Genomic DNA, 21478 nt, shown 5'->3' with positions numbered 1-21478 from the left:
TGAAAACCCAAAATCTCTGTTCCTTAAAATTAATAAAATTTAATCATAATAATAAAAAAATTTCTTGGGCTCTATCCAGGTTATGTGACCAAGGCTGAATCAGCAAGGCCTTGTCCTCCAGGAGAACTCCCAGCCCTGTGCCACCATGCCCTCTGTTAGAGAGGCAGCCAGCGTGAAGTGGACAGGCCAGTGGTTAGCAGTGGTATGGAGGTCATTACCATACTCAGTGGGCTGTCCGTCCCTAGGAAACCCTCTCTGACCACACCCATCCTACCTCATGAAGCAAAGACTTTCAGCCTCTGAGAACAGAGGATAGCAGGAGGTCAGGGTAGGGTGCAGGAGGGGAGGTCTGAGTGAGGGGACAGTCGGGGGAGAGATCAGCATGGGGGCAGAGGAAAGGCTGGACAGAACTTTGAAGCTGCAAATGGCTCTACCCACAGAGGGGACAGCAGTGGGTGGCAATCCTTGCCTGGTCTTCCCCATGCCACACACTGCATCTCTGGCCCTGAGCACATGTGGGCACCACCATGCCACACAACCACTTACCCAGAAAGCACGCCCAGCACCAGGTTCAGCATGAAGAAGGAGCCAATGATGATGAGAGGGATGAAGTAGAGCCAGTTCCAGGTGTTGCCAGCTGCATCATTGGTCTGCAAGCAACCAGAAGAAGGTGAGGAAGGACAGCAGGACAGGACTCATATCTGCAGAGGCCACCCTGAGTTGGGAGCCAAAATAATGCAGACTCTTGGGCTGTGTCCAGGCTCTGGCTTCAGGGCCCCAACTAAGGTTTACTTCTTTGGGAGCAAATCCTGGTGGTGCCCAGGTCAGGACTCGGGCTCCACAGTCAGGCACTTACCAACAAGGTGTGCTCAGCCCAGCCCTTTGCCCGTAATACTGAAGAGTTGAGGAATGTCCCCAAGTGAATACCCCAGCCAATTTGTACCCACATTCTGCTTGACATGTCTCCTGCAGGATGCCTGGGGTCTCCCAGGCTCTGGACAGCACCAAAGAAAGGCTCCTTGAGTGGAGTCTGTCAGACTCCAGTGGCCAAAGATGGCCTCTGTCTAGAGCAGCTGCTGCAGATCAGGGGAAGCTGTGAGTCCCTAGGCCACTGCTGACCAGGTCAAGCAGAATCTCCCAAGTCCCAGGAGAATGGGCTGAGAGGGGCAGAAAATCTCTCTCTGTAGCAGAGGGCTGGAGGCAAAACACAGTACAACAAACAGTTCCTGAGGGAGAGTGAGCATCTGGCAGCTTCCTCTTCGTAGATAAAGTGCCCCTCAAGAGCCCGACCTGTGGCTGTGGAAGGTGGCCTTGTTCTGCCACCTGGGCCCCTGCCCTCTGTTTTGCATCAGCCTCAGCAGAATATTCAGCCTCCACTCCCAGCAAGCAGTGGGCCTCTGGACTGATGCCACAATTCTGACCCCAGACACCTAGCCACTAACCCCAGGAAGATGTCCAGGTGCCCCTTTCTAACTGCAGTCCCTATTTCCTTATACATCTCTACCCACATCCCACACACACTCAACCATCAGCAACAGCTGCCACACGGTCACCAACACCCTCTATATCAGCCTCCCTTCCCGCAGTCTTGGTCATGTAACCTGTCAAGAGTCTCTGGAGGGCACAAATGGTTAATCACTCAACTGGCCAATCTAGAAGCCAAGCTGGGCAGCCTGCTTCTGGATAAGCACAGCCCCGACACTTATACGTGTATGGTCACCACAACTCAAGAGCAACCAGCAACTCATCTACCTGTTGCTCTAGCAATTGTCCCTCCTGATGGACCATTCCCACTCGGCACGAATCTGCTGAAATACTCACATCTTGCAAAAAAGACCTGTGCTTCCAGAAAGATGGAGTCGGTGTACTCTACCTACTCGGTGCAACAAAAACCCTAGACATTATATAGACAGCAAATAAGAGAAGATTGTAATGGGTGGCAAGGGGGAGGGCAAGAATGACTTCTACTAGGATGGAAGGAACCATACAGTGGTCAATCCCCTGGGAGTCCTCCTTGCCTCTTATACTCCAGATTTGGAGCTGAAGGAGTTAGCAACCCAGAATTACCAGCCAGTGCAAAAAACAACATGCCAACTCTTTCTGCATTCTAACCACAAAAATCCCCAGAAGACAGAAAACTGTTAAAATAGACCGGGTTTGCTCTAAATCAAATACCACATAAAAACTGTTCTGGCCTCCATCCTTGCCAGCTGAGACCCAACAGGGAGTCTGGACTTCCACTCCCACCCTCCCCACAGGGGCAGCATCAAAGGAGGTCTGGTGGGGATGCAGGACTATTGTAACTGTTCAGCACTAGTGAGGACATGAATACACACACATGCACACACACCGAGTGGCGGTCATGTGGACACATAACCACAACTTCTAACCACCCAGCCAAGGAACATCAGTAGAGCCTGAAATACTGCCCCCAATAGCATGAAGAGAAACCATCCATGATATTTCAGAGGGGACAGGTGGGGAACCTGGGCTTACCCCTCCATCCATAAGTAACCTACTGGAGCATTCGCCAAGGAACACAGGTAAGACCAAAGGCTTAGGTAAGACCCAAGTCTCATGACCAAACAGCAAAAATGTCGTGAGGAAGACTGGAGAGCATTATGCTGAGGGAACTAACTCAGTCTCATAAGGACAAATACTGTATAAGACCATTTTTTTAAAAATAGACGAATAACTAGTAAAATATGTATGGGAACCCAAGAGGAAAAGGGGTGGGAACTGAGGGGTGAGGGTGGGTAAGCACGAAACCATAGGGATGCACAATTTGGTGGGTGGAGAGAAGGGGTGAAGGAAATGGGAAGGATTGGGCAAAGACCTGAAAAGATTGGGTAATGAGGAACAAGGTCCAATAGTGATTGATTTTATAAGACATAATACATGGGAGTGATTGTATGAAACAGCATGTGAATAAAGAATAATGTGAAGCACAATGTAAACAAACTTTGTGAGCAAACCAATAAAAAAATATTTGAAGACATGATGATCTCAAATGGAGTGACAAAAAGACAATTAGTAAATGCCAACACTGAAGTGACAAAAATGTTAGAATATTAGACAAAGAACTTAAAACAGTCATAACAAAAATATTTCACTGGCCAATCATGAACATACTGGAGATGAATAAAGAAAAAGTACTGAGAAAGAAATAAAATACTTTTATTTTCTTTTATATATATAAAAGAAAGATTTAAGTGGAATATTTTATAATAGTCAAATTAAGACAAAAATCCAAATGAGGGGGAAGGTCCAGTGTGAAAAACAATGTATATGAACTTTATGAACTTTGTATGTAAACCAGTGTAACCTAACTTGAGAGGGACTGAAGAGCATTATTCTGAGTGAACTAACTCAGTCCCACAAGGACAAATACTGTATAAAACCATTATTGTAGAATGAGTATGAGGATATAAAGGAAGGGAGGGTGGAAGCAGATAGGGAGGAGGTGTCAGGGACGAGAGGATTAATCATGGGGTCCTACAATTTGATAGGTGGGGGGGTGAGGGAAATGGAAAGGAGGTGGTATGAAAAACAATGTATTTTAATTTTGTAAATAAACTAGTATAAAAAATAATGTAAAATAGAATGTATATTAATTATCATATGAAATACAATGCAAATGAGAGATTGTAGAAAACAATGGATAAAAAAGAAATAAACCATAAAGGTATTATATGAAAATCAATAAAAAATATTTTTTAAAAATGAAATTATTAAAACTCAGTGGGTTGACTCAACAACAGAATGGATAGGATGGAAAGGTAGCACAATTTTATCAAATCTGAGTAACAGAAAAAACAAGCTGTAGATGAACAGAGCCTTAGGGACTTGTGGGACTATAACTGAAGATGTGATACTCATTTCATCAGAATTCCAGGTGAAAGGAGATAAGATTGAAAAAGTGCTTGAAACAATGGCTAAGAACTTTGCAAATAGGAGGAGAGACATAAGCCTATAGGTTTAATAGGCTGAGCAAACTTCAAGTAAGATAAACTCAAAGAAATCCCTAAGAATACATCTCATACCAAACTTTCAGAAACAGAACCTCAAAAGCAGAGGAAAACACCCCCTTACAATTCTCATCAGAAACCATCAAGACATGAAGAACTGGGTCCAATATTTGTAACATATTGAAAGAAAATACCTCTCATTCTGGGGGGGGGGGAACTCTGTCATGTATGTGAGAAACTGGTCCTTGGAGAAGGACATCACGCTCAGAAGAGTGGAGGGACAGTGCAGGAAAGGAAAAGATGGATTGATACAGTAACTGGGGCAGTGGGGGATGGTGTGTCATAATTAGTGAGACTGGCTCAGGACAGGGCAGGATTCATGGGGTCGCTATTGGTCACAGGTTACTCAACAGCACATAACAACAACAAACAGTCAGAGGGGGCTCAGGTGGCAAGTCTGTAGGGAGGTGTGCTGCTAATCCAAGAGCAGACAAGCGTCTAGTGGTTCAAATGCACCAGCCATTCCACAGGAGAAAGGTGGACAAGCTCCTCCTATGCAATTTACAGTCTCTTAAAACCTGCTTGAGAGTCTGATATGAGACAATTCCAACTTCACAATAATGAGTTTGAGTTCCATAGCCTAAAATTGATTTTTAAAAATGCAATCAAGATGCATTATTGGAATGAGAAAGCTGGAAACAGATAAGTTCAGTAACTGGAAAACAGGCTTGGTGAGAGAGATGATGCTAAAGACCCCATGAGAAAATATTGTAAGCTCAATATTTTATTCATTTGCAAATACTTTTTTAATAACATGAATAATGACTACATATAAGGACTTTGCCAGATGAAATTCACAGGAATCAAGTAAACAGCATCTGAAGAAAGAAGCGATAAAGACTTCAATCAGTCACACAAGGTCAGCTATTTCAATGGCTCATATGCAAGTTAAAGTGAAGCTGAAGCTGGGGGGGGGGGGCGGGGAAGCAGAAAACAGAAAAAAAACATAGCCAGAAACAAGTCCACAAGAGGCAAAGTAAGGCTTTAACAATATCCCATCTGAACATTGCTATTATTACTAAGACAATGTTTTGATACACTGAACACTAATAAATTTAGGCCAAACTCTGGATTGACATCAAAGATATCATATCAAGACAGAAAAAAGTCCTTAAGAATAGAGGGAAGAACAAAAACACAAAATGGCCATCAGAAGAGTCTCTACAGTAATGAAGTCAAGAAGTGCACAGAAGCTATAAAGGGCAGCTTGAAAAGATAAAATATTGTAAGGAAAAATACAAGGACTTAGATAATGAGAATAGCAAGGCAAAGGCCAAGTCTGACTCCCACTATCTCCACAAAGGAGAACTATCTCCATCCATAACATGGAGTACATTAAACCAATCCTTTGGTAGGATATGATCCCCACACTGCTGCACCTACTTCCATTAATCACCAGGTATGGGGTTTATTAGGGAAACAGGTTGTAGGTGCAGAAAAATGCAAAGGGTATCTATCACACAGTAAAAGTCTGGGTTCCTGAATTGTCCAGCAAGCGTCAACTCAGAGTAGCCCCAACTCATCTCTTATGGTTTCATCAGGCAGTGACTTGCCACAGTCTCTCCACAGTGTAGCCAGCTCTCTCCCTTATGTTGGCCCCACAGCTGTTGTTGATGGAGAAGACAATGATTTTAAACAATGAACCATGTGTCTGCAGTTGAGACAGCAGGAGACCATTCTCCCAAAAAAAAGAGTTAAGGAAATAGTTATAAAAGCCAATTTCAAAAGTCCTAACACCAGGGGAGCTCTGGTGGCCTAGTGGCAAGGACCTGCAACTACAATCCCCGAGGCACACAGTTCAAATCCACCAGATGCTCTGCCGGGAAAGGAGGAACAATTTCCTCCTGTACCAGTCAGATCTGATTTGATGGTACACTCACACAAAAATAATAAAAATTTTAAAAAAAAGTCCTAACACCATTGATAACAAAAAACACACTAGGGAGATTTCTCAAGCTAAAAGAAATGAAGACAAGAAATTGTGTCTTGAGTTGCAATACTGAAGGATTTTATGGTGAAAGAAAATTTTGAAGGATGTTAAAAAGCAAGAAAAGAAGATGGAAGGAATACACTCAATCCCTCTACTGATGAATAATTTCAAGAAGTAATAATTATATGATCAAGAACCAAAGAAGAACTTCAAGCTTCACTGAAGGAACTGTGAAAAACAAGGCTCCAAAATTGACAGAACACCAACTGAAATGTTTCAGCAAACCCTTGCAACCATGGAAGTGCTCACACATCTATATCAAGAAAGTTTCAAGACAGCTACCTATAGCCTTCCAACTGGAAGACATCCACATTTGTACCCATTCCAAAGAAAAGTGATCCAACAGAATGCAGAAAATGTCAAACAATAGCATTAATGTTACTTTCAGGTAAAACTGCAGCACTGTGACAACACAAGCTAATCTCAAAAGGGATATGGAATAGAGGATCTCAACTCTGATGTCAGATGGATTTTGACTGAAAGTAGAAAATAGCAGGAAGATGTTTACCTGTGTGTTATTGACTATTTAAAGTTATTTGTCTGTGTGGATCATAACAAATTATAAATAGCATTGCAAATAATGGAAATTTCAAAACTCACAGCTGTGCTCATATAGAACCTGTACATAGACCAGGAGACAGGTGTCCAAACAAGAGGGTATTGCATAGTTTAAAGTCAGGAAAAATGTATGTCAGGCTTGCACCCTTTCATCAAACTTAACTCAATCTGTATGCTGAGCAAATAATTCAAGAAAGCTCTATGGAGAAGAATGTGGCATCGAGATTAGAGGAGAACTCAATAACGATCTATGATATGCAGATGGCACAGCCTTGCTTTTGAAGAGAACTTGAAGCACTTACTGATGAAGATCCAAGAATAAAGCTTTCAGTACGGATAATAACTTAACAACAAAGTCCCTCCATGAACAATAAAACAGCATCATGAGGCAGGGCAAACAGAGGCTGGAGGCAGAGGGTGTCCCATCCAGACCACTCCTGGGGTTGGCTGCTGTGTGGACATCCGAAGTCCTCCCCATGTGGGTACCACTCAGGTTGTTCTGCTGTGACCCATCACCTTCTCCTACAGATGCAGCCTGAAGAATGCAACATCCTGACCAACTTCCTGAAGGAATGCCACCAGAATCGCAGCGTCCTGACATTTTCTGGTCACTGCAATGATCTTGGTCAGCAGATGAGGAAAGACCTAAAGAGTGAGCATGCAGAAGAGGACCAAAAGCAGAAGAGTGTGGCAGCGCGATGCTAAGGAGGCTCTTGAGTCGTCCAGGTAAGTCGGGGAAAGGAGTTCTGTTTGCGTTGGATGGCCCTGGCTGAGAGAAGATCCAAAGACTTTTGATGCATGTCCATAAGAATCCATCTTCCTTGGTCTTCATGATCTTTGACAGCCAAAGACTGATGCTCTTCTGTACTAGCAGTAATGGGTGCCTTCACCATTCGAGGTATTCATTGAGTGGAGCCTTTAGCAGTAGTGGTCTCTCCTGCCAAGACACCTGACTTCGATACACACTCCTCCCTTTGTCTAGAAGCAACTAGCATCAAATAATTTGCTTCCTTCAATAAAATAACTTCTTTTAATTGTTTAAAACAAAAACAACATCATGATAAAAATGTAAACTATTGAAGGAAGAAGCAGTAAAGAAATCAAACTATTGCACTGGGCAAATATGCCATAAGACATCTTTAAAGTATTAAAACCCAGCATTTGTCAGACCTTGTTTCAGATCATTATATGCAGGGTCAAAATGAGGTGAAACTGAAATGATAGCTCCAATCAACAAAACAGAGTTTCTAGATTTGGCACCAAAACCTCAATCCATAAAAGGAAAAGTTGATAACTTTAATTTCATTAAAATTTAAAATGTACATTTGTGAAAAAACCATGACAATGAAAGGATAAGGTACTGATCTGGGAAGCATGACACTTCTGACAAAGAACCTGGAATATACAAAGAACTACTGTTGTAGTTGTCAGGTGCCATCATCAGGTGGTGTTAGGATGTTACCTGTTGTGCCATCATCAGTTGTTGTTAGGGTGTTACCTGTCACCAGGTGTTGTTAGGGTGTTACTGGTCATCAGATGTGTTAGGGTGTTGTTACCTGTTGATGTTGTTTGGAGTCAGCTCCAACTTGGAACCCTTTAAAAAAAATCCAAACAGCAAAAGATACAAAGAAATGTTTCATCAAAGAAGAAAGGCAGATGGTAAATAAGTATAAGAAAAGAGGTTCAGCACAATTAGTCATTAAAGAAAGGCAGATCAAAACCATAATGAGATATCACCACAGAGAACAGCCAAAATAAAATGCAGTGATGACACTAAAAGCTGGCAAGGATGTGAGGAAACAGAATCAATAATACATCATTATATCAATAGTGGGAAATTAAATGATACCTGATCCAAGCCATGGTTTTTTCAATTACTTACTAGGCATCTGAAAGTGGGACAATGAATAATGAATACTGAAGAATTGATGGCTTTGAGTTTGGGGCTAAAGAAGAGTACTTGAACTCCATGGACTTCTAAAAGAACAAACAGGTATGTCCTGGAGAAGGTACAACAAACGTGATTCCTAGTGATAAAGATGGTGAAACTTCATTTCACATGCTTTGGGGACGTTGTTAGGAGAAACAAAGACATCACGCTTGGAAAGGATCAGTGAAGGAGGGAAGACCCCAATGAGATGGATTGATACAGTGACTGTAACGAGTAGCAATGATGATGTATAATTGATTCCATTTCCTCACATCCTTGCCAGCTTTTGGTGTCACCACTGCATTTTATTCTGGCCATTCTCTGCAGGAGGATCTCAAAGTATATCAGAGACGATGAGGACGGCATAGGGCAAGGATAGGCAGAACTCATAGTGTTCATAGGATTCACACTTATTCATAGTGTCACTAATGAGTCATAGTTAACTCGATGGCTTCTAACAACAATAATTGTGGAAAAGTTTTCATTTCTTGAAAAACAATTTAGAGCTATTATATAACACCTCAGAGATTCTACTCTTGCCTATTTACCCCAAAGATACGAAAACTTGTGTTCTTGCCAAAATCTACACACACAAATGTACGGAACAGCTTTGTTCATAACATTTCAAAACTAGAAATGACTCAGATGTCCATCAATAGGTGAACAATTAAACCAACTGTGGTCTGTCCACATCATGAGATACTACACTGCAGTACAAAGACATGAACCATTCCTGCAACCCTGAGGATCCTACAGAGAATCATGGTGAGTGGAAGAACATCCAAAAAAGTTACCTCATGTCTAAGTTCAACTATGTAACGTTCTTAAAATGAAAAATCGTCTCAAATTAGAACAAACGAAGGTGTGCGGGAAGCGGTGTAGCTGTTCGAGGGCAACAGCAGGATCCTTGTGTGAAGGAAATGGTTTATATCTTGACTATGTCTATGTCAATATCGAACTATAATTTGCAAAATGTTGCCACAGGGAAATTGGGTAAAGGATACATAGGATCTCTCTGATTTATTTCTTAAAATTGCATGTGAATGTGTCAATCATCTCAAAATAAACAGTTTACTTAAACACCAAACTCTCACTTCTCTTAACTTCATATCTCCCTGCACTCCCTGCCCCATCCTCCCTGAGAGAGATGGCTCCTCTCGCTGTCCCTTTGTAGGACAGGACCTCTGCCCGTGCAGCCCAATACTCCAGGGTCATGTCCCTTTCATGGAACCTGCTCTTGTCACATTTACCAACCTTCATCTTGACAAATGCAGGAGTCAAGTTCAGGTTTCTCTTCTCATCTCCCTTAACTTCTCAGTAAGTCTAACCCAGCTGAGCACCTCTTTGAAACTCTTTCCTCTGCTTCCGGGACACCACATGCTAGTGATGCTCTGAAAAGCTCCCTCTCAGTCACTTTTTGCTGCACCCTGATCTACTGAGTTCCTGAATGTTGAAATTCCCCAGGGCTTGTCTGGCTCCCTTACTCCATCTACACTCATTACCTTAGCAATGTCACCCTCTCCCATTATTTTAAACTTCAAATGTCCACCCGCAGCCATGTTGCTGCTCCAAACTCCCTGCTCATACAGAGACTACACAACCAACACTCCACTCATAAAAATGGTGGCCTGACACCACGCAGCTGCTGCTGATTGCCATCAAGTCAAGAGCAACTCATAGCGACTCTATGAACAAAAAACCCAATGCCTTTCCAAAACTGTCGTCAATTCCAAGTTCACAGAATTTCCAGAAGCATGTGGTTTAGGAAGTGGATGCCATTCCTGCTTCCAAACCTGCTTTACAACTGGGAACTCCACCAAACACTGTCCACATTGAGAAACCATTCTGGTATTTGATAACCCAATGGTACAAGGTTCAGCATCACAGCAAACCAAGGTTACGTCATACTGCACAGTGACAAAGAGTGATGTACAAAGTGGAAGACTGTTCCTCTGGATAGAACAGCACTAGTTTCATTTAGCAGTAGTTAAGTGTTGTTAAGTCGAATACAACTGAGAGTAAGTTTTGCACAAAGACCTGAACTCTGTTCTATAACTAACATCATTTCTGTACATTTATAGGGTTTAGAGAGTTTGTAGAGTTTCCAGAGGCATCTAGTTTAGGAAGTGGATGCCATTCCTGCTTCCCAGCATAAATCACTCTGGAAGCTCATCCAAACACTATACATAACGGATAACCATTATGGTATTTGACAAGACTATGGAACAGTGGGCAGCATCACAGCAACACCAAGTTGTTTAGTTCAGCAAATAGACAAAAGATTGCTGTTTCATTTAAGGAATATTCATTCAAAAATTAATAAATTTGGCCCGAGGGCCACCATCAAGATACAAACAAGCAGCCAAACTCCCAGAATGGAGGCTCCAGGCTCCAGCCTGCAGTACCATCCCCTCTCCCTGTGGGGTTTTAAAACCAACACCTTTGAGCAGACTTCTACCCTCAGCAAAGGCTCAAGGACACCCTCTCTTGAGGGAAAAAGACCCCAAAACCCTCTGTCATGCACTCATCAGGACAGCCATCAGATGCAGCAAAACAGCCAAAGTCCCAGAATGTATGGTTTAGAATGAAGAAAGGCATGCATCAGGGTTGTATCCTTTCTCCATACCTATTCAATCTGTATGCTGAGTGAATTATTGATTAAACTAGAATCTGCGAAGAAGAGTGTGGCATCGGAATTGGAGAAAGACACATCAATACACTATGTTATGCAGATGACACAAGCTTGCTTGCTGAAAATGAGGAAGACTTGAAACACTTACTGCAGAAGATAAAACACTGTAGCCTTCAATGTAGATTGCTTCTCAACAAGAAAACAAAAATTCTCACCACTGGACTGAAAGGTGACAGCATAATACATGGAGTACAGTGGCAAGAAACCGCGCTGCAATCCCAGAGGCACACGATTCTAATCTACCAGGTGCTCTGCTGGAGAAGGAGGGGCGATCTCCTCCTTTGCCAGTCAGATCCAATTTGACGGTACACACAAGAAAAACATATAAATAAATGGAGTACAGCTCAACAGCAAGAAAACAAAAATTCTCACCATTGGGCCAATTGGCAGCATCAGATGGATGGTGAAGAGACTGAGATAGTTAACAGTTTTAGTTTGCTTGGCTCCACAGTCAACACTCTTGGTATCAGCAGCCAGGAAATCAAGAGACGAATTGCATTGGGAAAGTCAGCTCTCAGGGACCTCTCCAGAGCACTGAAGAACGAGGTCAGGCTGGAGACTAAGATATCCCTGATCCAGACTATAGTTTTTGTAATTGTGTTCTATGCCTTGGAGAGCTGGACAGTGACTAGGGATGATAGAAAGAGAATTGATGTCTTTGAGCTGTGGTGCCGGAGAAGCGTGTTGAATATACCAGGGACTACTAAGAGAACAAACAGATTTGTCCTGGAGAGGGTGAAGCCAGAATGCTACTTGGAGTCAAGGATTCTGAAGCTTTGAGCATGTTGCAAGGAGGGACCAAGCAGGGAGAGCTAAAATGGAATTCCTAAGTGCTACCCATCACTCTTGATGAAATAAACCAAAAACTTAGCACCCATTCCCCCTTTTCAGTAAATAGCACCACTTTCTTAATGGGTCAGATGTTAAATCTGGCATCATCTTGGTTTTTCTTTCCCTCACATTGTATACCAATCTATGAGCAAGTCTCATCTGCTCTAACTTCAAATTAGAGTTTTTTCACTTACAATCTGAGCAAAAGTCCCTCAAGTCTTTAATAGCACAATAAACATTAAAATTAATCATAATTTTATATATGTGTATATAATCATAAGCCACATTTTCTTTACTTTCCACTATCCCTTTAAACACAGCCAGTGAGAATAATCCTTCCATGCCTGTGGGTGCAAATTTAGAAGTGAGGCAGAAAAATCCAGGGTGACAGAAAGCTCTACAGTTACTTTAAGCATTTCAGTCCAGTCATTAAAAGCGTCCATTTCCAGCTAGTCATTAAAACCTCTGACACATCTTACAGTAGACTGCCTGACCCCACACTGGCCAGGGCAGCTGGACACCATCCCAGCAAAGGAAGGCATGCCCTCTCTTGCTTCTTCATCACCCCTCGCAGCAGAAGGGCCAACCCAAAAATGCAGTTTGAATCCACCAGCTGCTCCACAGGAGAAAGATGGACAATCTCCTCGCATGCACTTTACACTGGAGGGTCAGCCAGTTCTATCTGGATGGCACATACAAGAGGCAGCTTGCTGCTCTGAGCCCTCTAATCTCAAACAGGGAGGGAGATGAAGGGAGGATGGGTACGCTATTCCAGTGAAAGTACTGCTGACTCAGGCACCTCCAGATCTTCTTGAGGGGCCTCATCTGACTCCACCTATTTTTCAAGTTGAAGGTGAGCCGCTCTTCCTCCAGGTTCCACAGTGCCAGCTCAGGCGCCCCTGCTGGAACACACACACACACACACACACACACACACACACACACACACTCTCTCTCTCTCTCTCTGCCCTCAGCTGCTTCTGGGTCAATTCCAACTTCTCCCTGCTCCAGCGCTGCAGACCTGTGGCTCCTGCCCCTTAACCGTGAGGCCTAGGTCAGGTGGTGGATCACGTCCTCCTCATTCACTATGATGAATCTGTCTAAAGGGGCTTGAAGTTATGTGAGTTGAGTCTACTCTCCCTCCAAAGAATCCTCTTCAAAAATTCTTCCTGTCTACAACAATGGACCCTGCATTGTCCTTGTTGTAGATGAGTTCATCTTCAAGTTCTCATCACCTGCTCCAGGTGTCTAACCTCTAGCTGTCTGCAAGTCCTGTGTCTTGGTGTGCAGCAAACTGCCCTGGGAGATCTATGTGCCTGGTTCCTCATGTTCCGTGAGGTCCCAGCCCATGTCCATCCAAAGTGAAGGAACAGTGTGTCGCTCAATGCCTCTCTCTGGCTATATCAGACTTGCATGGTTTGCAAGGGCCCCTATTTCTTCATGTCTTGGTTCACGTTGAGGACTCAGATGTGCGAGGCCCAACCCAAAACCTTTCAGTTGCACATATGCTAAGGAAAGCTGAATTCTGAAAATCAAAGACTGAAAAATTATTGATACATTTGAATTGTGCAAAACTTGAATTCCACTCCGTGAATACAGCCTGGGTGGCCAGAAGAGCTAATAGACCTTGGAAGAAGTACAGTCAGAACTGTCTACAGAAGTGAGGGCGGGGAGACTTAGTTTCACGTTCTTTGGTCACGTTTTCAGAGTGGACCAACTGCTAAAGAGACAACATCCTTGATGAAGTCAGCGAAAAAGAGGCCCTTCAACAAATGGATTGACACATGGCAGCAATGATGGTGGGGATGGTGTGGGATCAGGCAGTGTATGAGGATTCTCTGTGAGCTGGAGACAATTCATACTGAACAACCCCTACTCACCACTGCCCAGCCCACCGACAGGAGAGCTTGCCCTGGGTGGGGGTGCTGTGAAAATCTATGTCCCCACCCCCGGGAAGGGCCTGTGACAGTCTATTCCCCCTGGGGGGGGTGGGAGTGGGGGGCCTGTGACAGTCTATGCCTCTCGGGGGGAGGGGGCCTGTGATAATTCATGCCCCCGGGGAGGAATGGGGAGGCCTGTGACAGTTCATGCCCCTGGGGTGGAGAATGGGGAACCTGTGACAGTCTATGCCCCTGGGCGAGGGGCCTGTGACAGTTCATGGTGGGGGGGGAGGCTGTGACAGTCTATGCCCCTGGGCGAGGGGCCTGTGACAGTTCATGGTGGGGGGGGAGGCTGTGACAGTCTATGCCCCTGGGCGAGGGGCCTGTGAATGTCTATGCTGAATGAAGACCCCATGTTCCCACCACTAGGGCTCTCCCGCCTGCCACCTGGGGCACAGATTCTGGAAAGGCACCATGAGTCACATCTGTGCCGACCTGGACACATCATATAGACACAGTAGGCAGGGCAGCAAGAACATGGACAACTCCAAGCTATCTCTAAGGGGGTTTTGTGTGGAAATTATTCCTTGATCAGCTGTGGGGAGAAGACAGTCAGGTGACTCATCGCCATCTTTGTCCTCAGCTTCTGTTCTCTCAAACAAATCCAATCACCAGACATGACCAACACTCTGAAGAGGGATCCAGGTCCCAAAGACCCTGGGCCACGTGCCCCTTAACTCCTCATCTGCTGCCTCCAGGGTGGCTCAGTTGCCATACTCAGCAAGGCCCAGTGAGACCCCTCCCTGTGACTCACTTGGGGCTCACGATTCCACAGGGAAGGTAGCAGGCAGATCATTCCTCCCTTCCCACCCACTGCCCTGGCATCGCGCAGGAGCACAGACCAGAGGGAGGCACGGGGTCCCTAAGCTCTGACATCTGCACACACCAGGACAGCCTCTAAGTGACAGCACCAGCCCCAGAGGAGAAAGACCGCACCCTGGCTGCTCAACACAGGCCAGCCAACCAGCCACAGGTCCCCAACAAGCCCCAAGACCCTGCACTAGAGTTCGTCCTTGTGCCCAGCAAACCTGGCACCAGGCAAAAAGCCGCAAACTGCTTTACTGAACAAACAGCCACTGAGTCTGCTCAGGAGTAAGCTGTGGGTCCCCCCTCAGCCAGACAGGCCTCCAAATGCCGCCCCAAAGGTCTCATACTCAAACTCATTACTGGTCAATACCTCTGACACAGGAGACCAGGAAGGACACAGCTGTAGACAGGCTGGTTTAAGGAGAGTCATTCCTATGCCTGAGCTCTTACCAGTTGGGCACTCCCTTCCCCAGCTGCCTGGGAACAGCAAGGCCAGCAGCAGTGTGCGTGGGCTACCTGCCAGGACACCCAGAGGAAGCACAGCCAGTGGCAGGGAGCTGCCCACTGGCCTGAGGACCTTTAGCGTGTGGGTCGGCTTCTCTGTAACTCAACTTCCTTATCGACACCAAGGATTCTTGACAGGAAAGTAGCCGTTCAAGAAATGGAGGTCTAATGTGGAACAGGCCCCTGGTGCACAGGCTGCTGTGCACGGTGTCTCCTGCCCTACAGCCCTCAACTTAACCTTCATGAGGGAAGCAGCCCCAGAGATGACAGGAGGGTACAGGTCGGGAGCTGGAGATGAGAATGGCAAAGGTGAAGGTTGCCAGCTGCCAGGTTGAAGACAGAATCCCCAAGCCTGGTCACTAAAGGGCAGATGGCAGGCAGAGCCCAAGGGAGCCCCAAGATGGAGCCATTTAAAGGAGGTGCTACAATGTTGGCTTCAGACGAGGGACAGCGCACTCACGTTGTAGAGGATGTCAGTCCAGCCCTCCATGGTGATGCACTGGAACACCGTCAGGACTGCAAAAAGGATGTTGTCGAAGTTGGTGATGCCAAAGTTGGGCCCCGGCCAGTACTCCCGGCACTCTGTGTCCCCCTCACATAGCCGTGCAGGAGGGTCCTTGCCACAGGGGAAGTCTCCCACAGGTGTTTCTGTAAGGAGGAGAGTCAACCCAGATCTGATCCAGATGCCCACCCAACTCTCTGGCCTGCTCTAGACCTGGACCTACAGACTTACTGCCCACGAGCAGAAGGCACTGAGGAAACAACCTTAACCTCCTGGCACACCTCCTGTGTCTGCTCCAGCTTTTTCTTTCTGCCTGGACCCCTTCTCTGGGCCTGAGCCTCAGACCTGTGAACCCAGGAACTGTGGGACAACCTTTCTCTCTAATGGAACCTGCCTGTTTCCGTTCAAACATGCTTAGGGCACACTCCTCTGAAGACCAAAAGCAGCACGGCTCTCTGCACCTCTCTCTTGGGTCCTTTCCCTCCTAGTGGCTAGCCTTATTCTCCTGAAGACAGGACTGTCATTTCGAGAAAGCAAGGCCTTGTTCTAGTGACTGGACAGCCATGTGCCTGCTCCTGCAGGGCTCAGAGCATGGGCCACAGAAAGACTTTCTGCTAACCTGCAGGACCACGTGAATAAGACCCTGCTAACTTGGGCAGAGCAGCAAGCAACTCCAAGATCTCAACAGTGAGACAGAAAAGCTATCTTGACAACAATGCATTTATGAAAACACATGGAAATCCCTCTTGTCAGCAGAGGAGAAATGGGAGGGCATTTTTAGTGTAGAAAGCAGACATTCCCAGGCTTGGAGCGCAGCACAGCACAGCACTACAACATACTCCCCTCCACTGTCTCGAAGAAGGCTGTAAAGTCACAGCTTCCCAACAAACACATTTCCTGTAAATAGTGAGAATTTTTTTATTTCTCCTTCCGAATTCCAGACAGTTTTCCCCTTTTTTTCTTGTCTCACACTGACTTCCATCATTCAACCTATTATTGGACAGAAGTAACATTGTAGGCCATTCTGTTCTTGACTTCAAAGTGAAAGCTTTTCAAGTCTTATAATCAAGGGCAATGTTTGCAGAAAATGTTAGGGAGTTGAAGACATCTCCTTTTTCTTTCTGGTTTAATATGAGCTTCCTTCTCACCTTATAAATGGTTTAAATTCTAGTGAAAGCTTCTCTGCATCAATTGAGATGATCCTATGGGTTTTCTCTTGCTTTCCCTCAAGCTGAAAATCTCAGGTCATCCTTAATTGGACTTTCTTTGCCCTCATCCACATATTCTCTCTAGAAACCCTATGGTTTTTCCCTCTAATATGTCCAGAACTTTCCCCCTTATAACCATTGCCACCACGACATCCTAGTCCCAGTGCCACTACCTCTCCCCAGAATTACATTCTTGAATTATCCTGCTTCCACCTCTGCCTCCCTAAGCCTCTCTCCTGAGAGCTTATAAGCCATCATCTTCACTCAGAGAGCACAGGTCCTAGACCTCTCGGAGCAGGATCATGAGGGCATGTGGCTATCGCTCTGTCCTCCTCACTGCTAGCTTCACCTTGGCACCCCCTGTCCCAAGCTGCTCTCGCCCATTCAGACCTCTATCCAGTTGTAACCTTGGTAGAGGTGGCCTTGCCCCTCTCTGAAGCAGCCCTGAGTTTCTATTTCAAATACTCCTTTTGCAATCTTTTTTAGAATTTACCACAATCTGAATGTATTTTGTGGGCTTATTACCTGTGCTTGTAAGAATATTCCTGCAATCTTGCTGCATTTACAGTGCCCTCCTATCTGATCTAAGAGCAATCCAGTCTAGTGGATTCATGAGTCTGTGGCCCAAGGCCACTATGCCTACCTGTATTGTTGGAGAAACAGGCCTTGTGAAATTTGCCCATGTAGAACTCGAGGCCGATGATGGCGAACATGAGGATGGCGAAGAAGAGGAGGAGCCCAATCTGCAGGAGTGGGACCATGGCCTTCATGATGGACTTGAGCACAACCTGCAGACCTGGACCACACAGGCAGATGGTCAGAGAGTAGAGAGGTAGGTAGAACAGCAAAGCCTGGGGCAGCATTGAGAGCTTAGAGGGCAAGGAAGGATTAAGTGGGGAGAGAGCACAGATTTCAGAGGACAGATTGTGGCAGAGCTGCACGTCTTCAGTGGGTCAAACCCAAGGCCTGGGGAAGAAGGGCTGTGAGTGTCTAATCTGAAAAGAGCAGAGTGAGATCTCTAAGCATGAAGTCCACAGGGGACATTCAAGGTGCAGTAAAGACAGGGAATCAGGAAAGACAACAAGGAATCTTGAAATGAGGGAACAGGAGATTCTGAAGGCAAGAGTAGGGATGCTGAGAAGGAAGAGCACAAGATCTAACAGAAACACAGCCATGCTGGGAAGGTAACAGGGAATTATGGGAAGGGAGAGCAAGGAATCATGAGGGAGAGAACAAGGGATTCTGGGAAGGGAGAGCAAGGAATCATGAGGGGGAAGAGCAGGGGATTCTGGGAAGGGAGAGCAAGGAATCATGAGGGAGAGAACAGGGGATTCTGGGAAGGAAGGTCAGGGTTCTGAGAGGTCAAAGAAGAGGATTCTTAGCTAATAAACCAGTAAGAGGTCCTGAGGAGGAAAAGCCCAGCATGTCACGAGAGGAATGGCAAGGTGTCTGGGTACCCAGGTTCCTGAGAAAAATGAGGCAAAAGGACTCATATCTAGGAGTATCATAACTTCATACCCAGCAGGGTCCAAAAGTCTTCTCTACATGGGGAGTATAAACACTATCAACAACACTATCTTCCTGGCACTCCTCAGCTCTTAGCCAAATCTAACCGCAAACTTCCACTGCACTGGATGAACGTGTGGTCAGGGTGGAACATGGGCCACTGCACTGGAAGAACATGTGGCTCCCCAGCTCATAGGTCACTTTAGCCATCCTCCTACCCTCTCCTTGAACTAGTCCATCCTGATGCATATCCAAAAGCTGGTCTCAACTCCAACAACCCCACTAACCCTAAACCAAGTAGGCAGCCTTTTGGATGTCTTCTCAGTCTTTCCAGCTTGTCTGCTCCATTCCTTATTTGCTCTTTACCTCTAGAGGAAACACAAAGGCTGGAAGCACAACAGAGTTCATGCAGAGGAGAAAAGTAGAAAAAAGCAAAAAACAAACCAGGATGGGACAGAATGGAAAAGGCCTAATCCTGCCTTCCTCTCACCTGCTTCCCTGATATCAAGAGTGAAAACAAGTGAGCTCATTAAAATCAAAGACTCCTTGACTGGTGACTTAACTGGTAGTGATGGTGATGTGATGGCAGTAGTAGTGATGGTAAAGATGGTGGTGGTGCCATGATGGTGCTGCTGGTGGTGAAGGAAGATGTGGTGGGGCTGATGGTGGTCACAGTGGTGGTGGTGGTGGTGGTGGTGCTGATGGTGTTAACGATGGTGGTAATGGTGGTGGTGATGGTAATGATCGTGGTGCAAGAGGTAATGATGGTGGTGATGATGATGATGGTGGCACTGGTGATGGTGCTGTTGCTGCTCATAGTGGTGGTGGTGGTGCCGGTGGTAATGATGGTGGTGGTGGCGGTGCTGGTGGTAATGATGATGGTGATGGTGTTGGTGGTACTGGTGGTAATGACCGTGGTGCTCGGGGTACTGATGGTGCTGGGGGTAATGATGGCGGTGCTGCTGACAGAAGTAGTGGTAGTGATACGGATTGTGGTGCTACTGCTGGTGGTGGTAGTGGTGGCAGTGATGATGGTAGTCATGGTGATGGTAGGGTGTGTATCTCTGTGTGGATGGAGGGTCATTGGCTTTTGGGGGCAGGCTGGGCTTGACTTCTCTTGCTGGACTCACTCGGAATCCCAGACACCAGCTTTAGGGGCCTCAGCACACGTACAGCCCGAAGGGTCCGCAGGTCGAAGTGGGTGCCAGCCGTGGCCAGGATCCTGGTAGGAACAGAAGAAGAGGGAAGTAAGGTCTTCATCACTTAGCACCAAAGAACCCATACTCCTATCACCTACAAGTGTTCTTCCCAGAGAAGCAGTGCTGTGTGTCTTTGTGCTGTCTGTCCCCATCTGAATACAGGGTGAGCCCAGAGATGGAGCTTCCAGGCAGAGGGAGATAACAGCAGAATTTATACCAACCCCTCCCAGGGACATAATAGCAAGAGCATCTTATTCACAACATCATCCCTCATTGGAAACTAATGCTTCTGAGGTCACTTGGCCCCTGGCCAAACCATCAATCTGTCCCCCCAGAAAATCCAAGCCTCACTCATGAGCCAAAAGCAACCACAGCCACACTTTCAGCTGCTCCTAAGAAGCAGTAGTAAGCAGGGGCAGGAAAATGATGGAATCTGAGGCACTCGTGAACATCACCATATGTCACCTTGTCTTTGTTGCTCGGGAGGACAGAGAACGTAAGGCTGGGAAGTTGGCACAAAGCATTTAGTAGTCAGGAAAACCATCTCCACAAGTTCCATCCCTATAAAAACTGACTTTAAGGCCTAAATGGGTGAGATTGCAAAGAAGGTGCTGTGGCCCACGAAGGGGACAGGATAGCAATTATGCAAAGAAGGTGCTTTGTGTTCTTGTAAAGGTTCTGGTTGGGGTAGGTCCCACTGAGTCAACTATGACTCACAGCAATCCTATAAACAATAGATCTGAACCTTGCCCTTTCTTGTGCCATCCTCTCCTATATGCTCAAGACCATTGTTGCAGGCACTATGACAATTCACCTTGATGAGGGCTTTCTTCTCTCTAACCCTCCATTTGTCCCAAGATAATGAAGCTGGAGATAGAATGATTGGATTTTGCGCAATCAATGACCTAGTCATTGCAAATACGTTTTACAAGAAACATAAACGCAGGTCATACACATGGATTTCACCTGATAGTATGCATAGGAATCAGATGATTATATCTGCGGAAAAAACTGCTGGAGAAGCTCAATATCAGCTGTGAAAAACAAGGCCAGCAGCTGATTGTGGAACAGACCACCAACTACTCATATGCAAGTTCAAGCTGAAGCTGAGGAAAATTAAACCGAATCCACGGGAACCAAATATGACTTTGAGTTCATCCCACCTGAATTTCAGAACCATCTCAGGAACAGGTTTGAGGCCTTGAACACTAATGAGCGAAGACCTGATGAGTTGTGGGAGGATGTCAAATGTATCATCCATGAAGAGTGCAGATGGCCATTACAAAGACAGAAGAGGAAAAAAAGACCAAAATGGATGTCAGAAGAAACTCTGAAGATTGCACTGGAGTGCACAGAAGCCAAAGCACAAGGAAGAATTCAAGATACTAGAGAGCTGAACAGAAGATTCCAAAGGGCAGCACGGGATGACAAAGCAAAATATCACAATGAAATGTGCAAGGAGCTGAAGTCAGAAAATCAACAGGGCCGAACTCGCTCAGCATTCCTTAAGCTCAAGGAACTGAAGAACAAATTCAAACCTCGACTTGCTATAATCAAGGATGCTTTAGGCAGAATATTAAATGATCCAGGAAGTATTAATAGAATATGGAAAGAATATACTGAGTCACTGTATCAAAAAGAACTGGCAGACGCAGAAGAATTTAGTGAAATAACATATGCGCAAGAGCCTATGGTGATGAAAGAAGAAGCTCAGGCTGCTTTGAAGGAAATAGGAAAAAATAAGGCCCCAGGAATAGATGGTATACCAATTGACATATTTCAG

At 45.5% G+C, this 21478-nt stretch overlaps 1 protein-coding gene across 1 annotated transcript in view; it reads right to left on the bottom strand.

The window, feature by feature from the left end:
* CACNA1B (calcium channel, voltage-dependent, N type, alpha 1B subunit) overlaps nt 1-21478 on the bottom strand; it is a 258633-nt gene that overhangs the window by 201323 nt on the left and 35832 nt on the right. Inside the window, exons 4-7 of the mRNA XM_006900673.1 lie at nt 19627-19718; nt 17634-17786; nt 15741-15928; nt 547-650 (exon numbers count right to left, since the gene is read on the bottom strand). Coding sequence (XP_006900735.1) covers nt 547-650; nt 15741-15928; nt 17634-17786; nt 19627-19718 — 537 coding nt within the window. The remainder of the gene's footprint in view (nt 1-546; nt 651-15740; nt 15929-17633; nt 17787-19626; nt 19719-21478) is intronic.

The sequence above is a fragment of the Elephantulus edwardii genome, unplaced genomic scaffold, assembly GCF_000299155.1.
Source record: "Elephantulus edwardii isolate Elephantulus edwardi_28Jun2011 unplaced genomic scaffold, EleEdw1.0 scaffold00289, whole genome shotgun sequence".
Taxonomy (NCBI): Eukaryota; Metazoa; Chordata; class Mammalia; order Macroscelidea; family Macroscelididae; genus Elephantulus; species Elephantulus edwardii.
The sequence above is the reverse complement of the archived record's forward strand: the minus strand, read 5'-3'. Positions and strand labels throughout refer to the sequence as shown.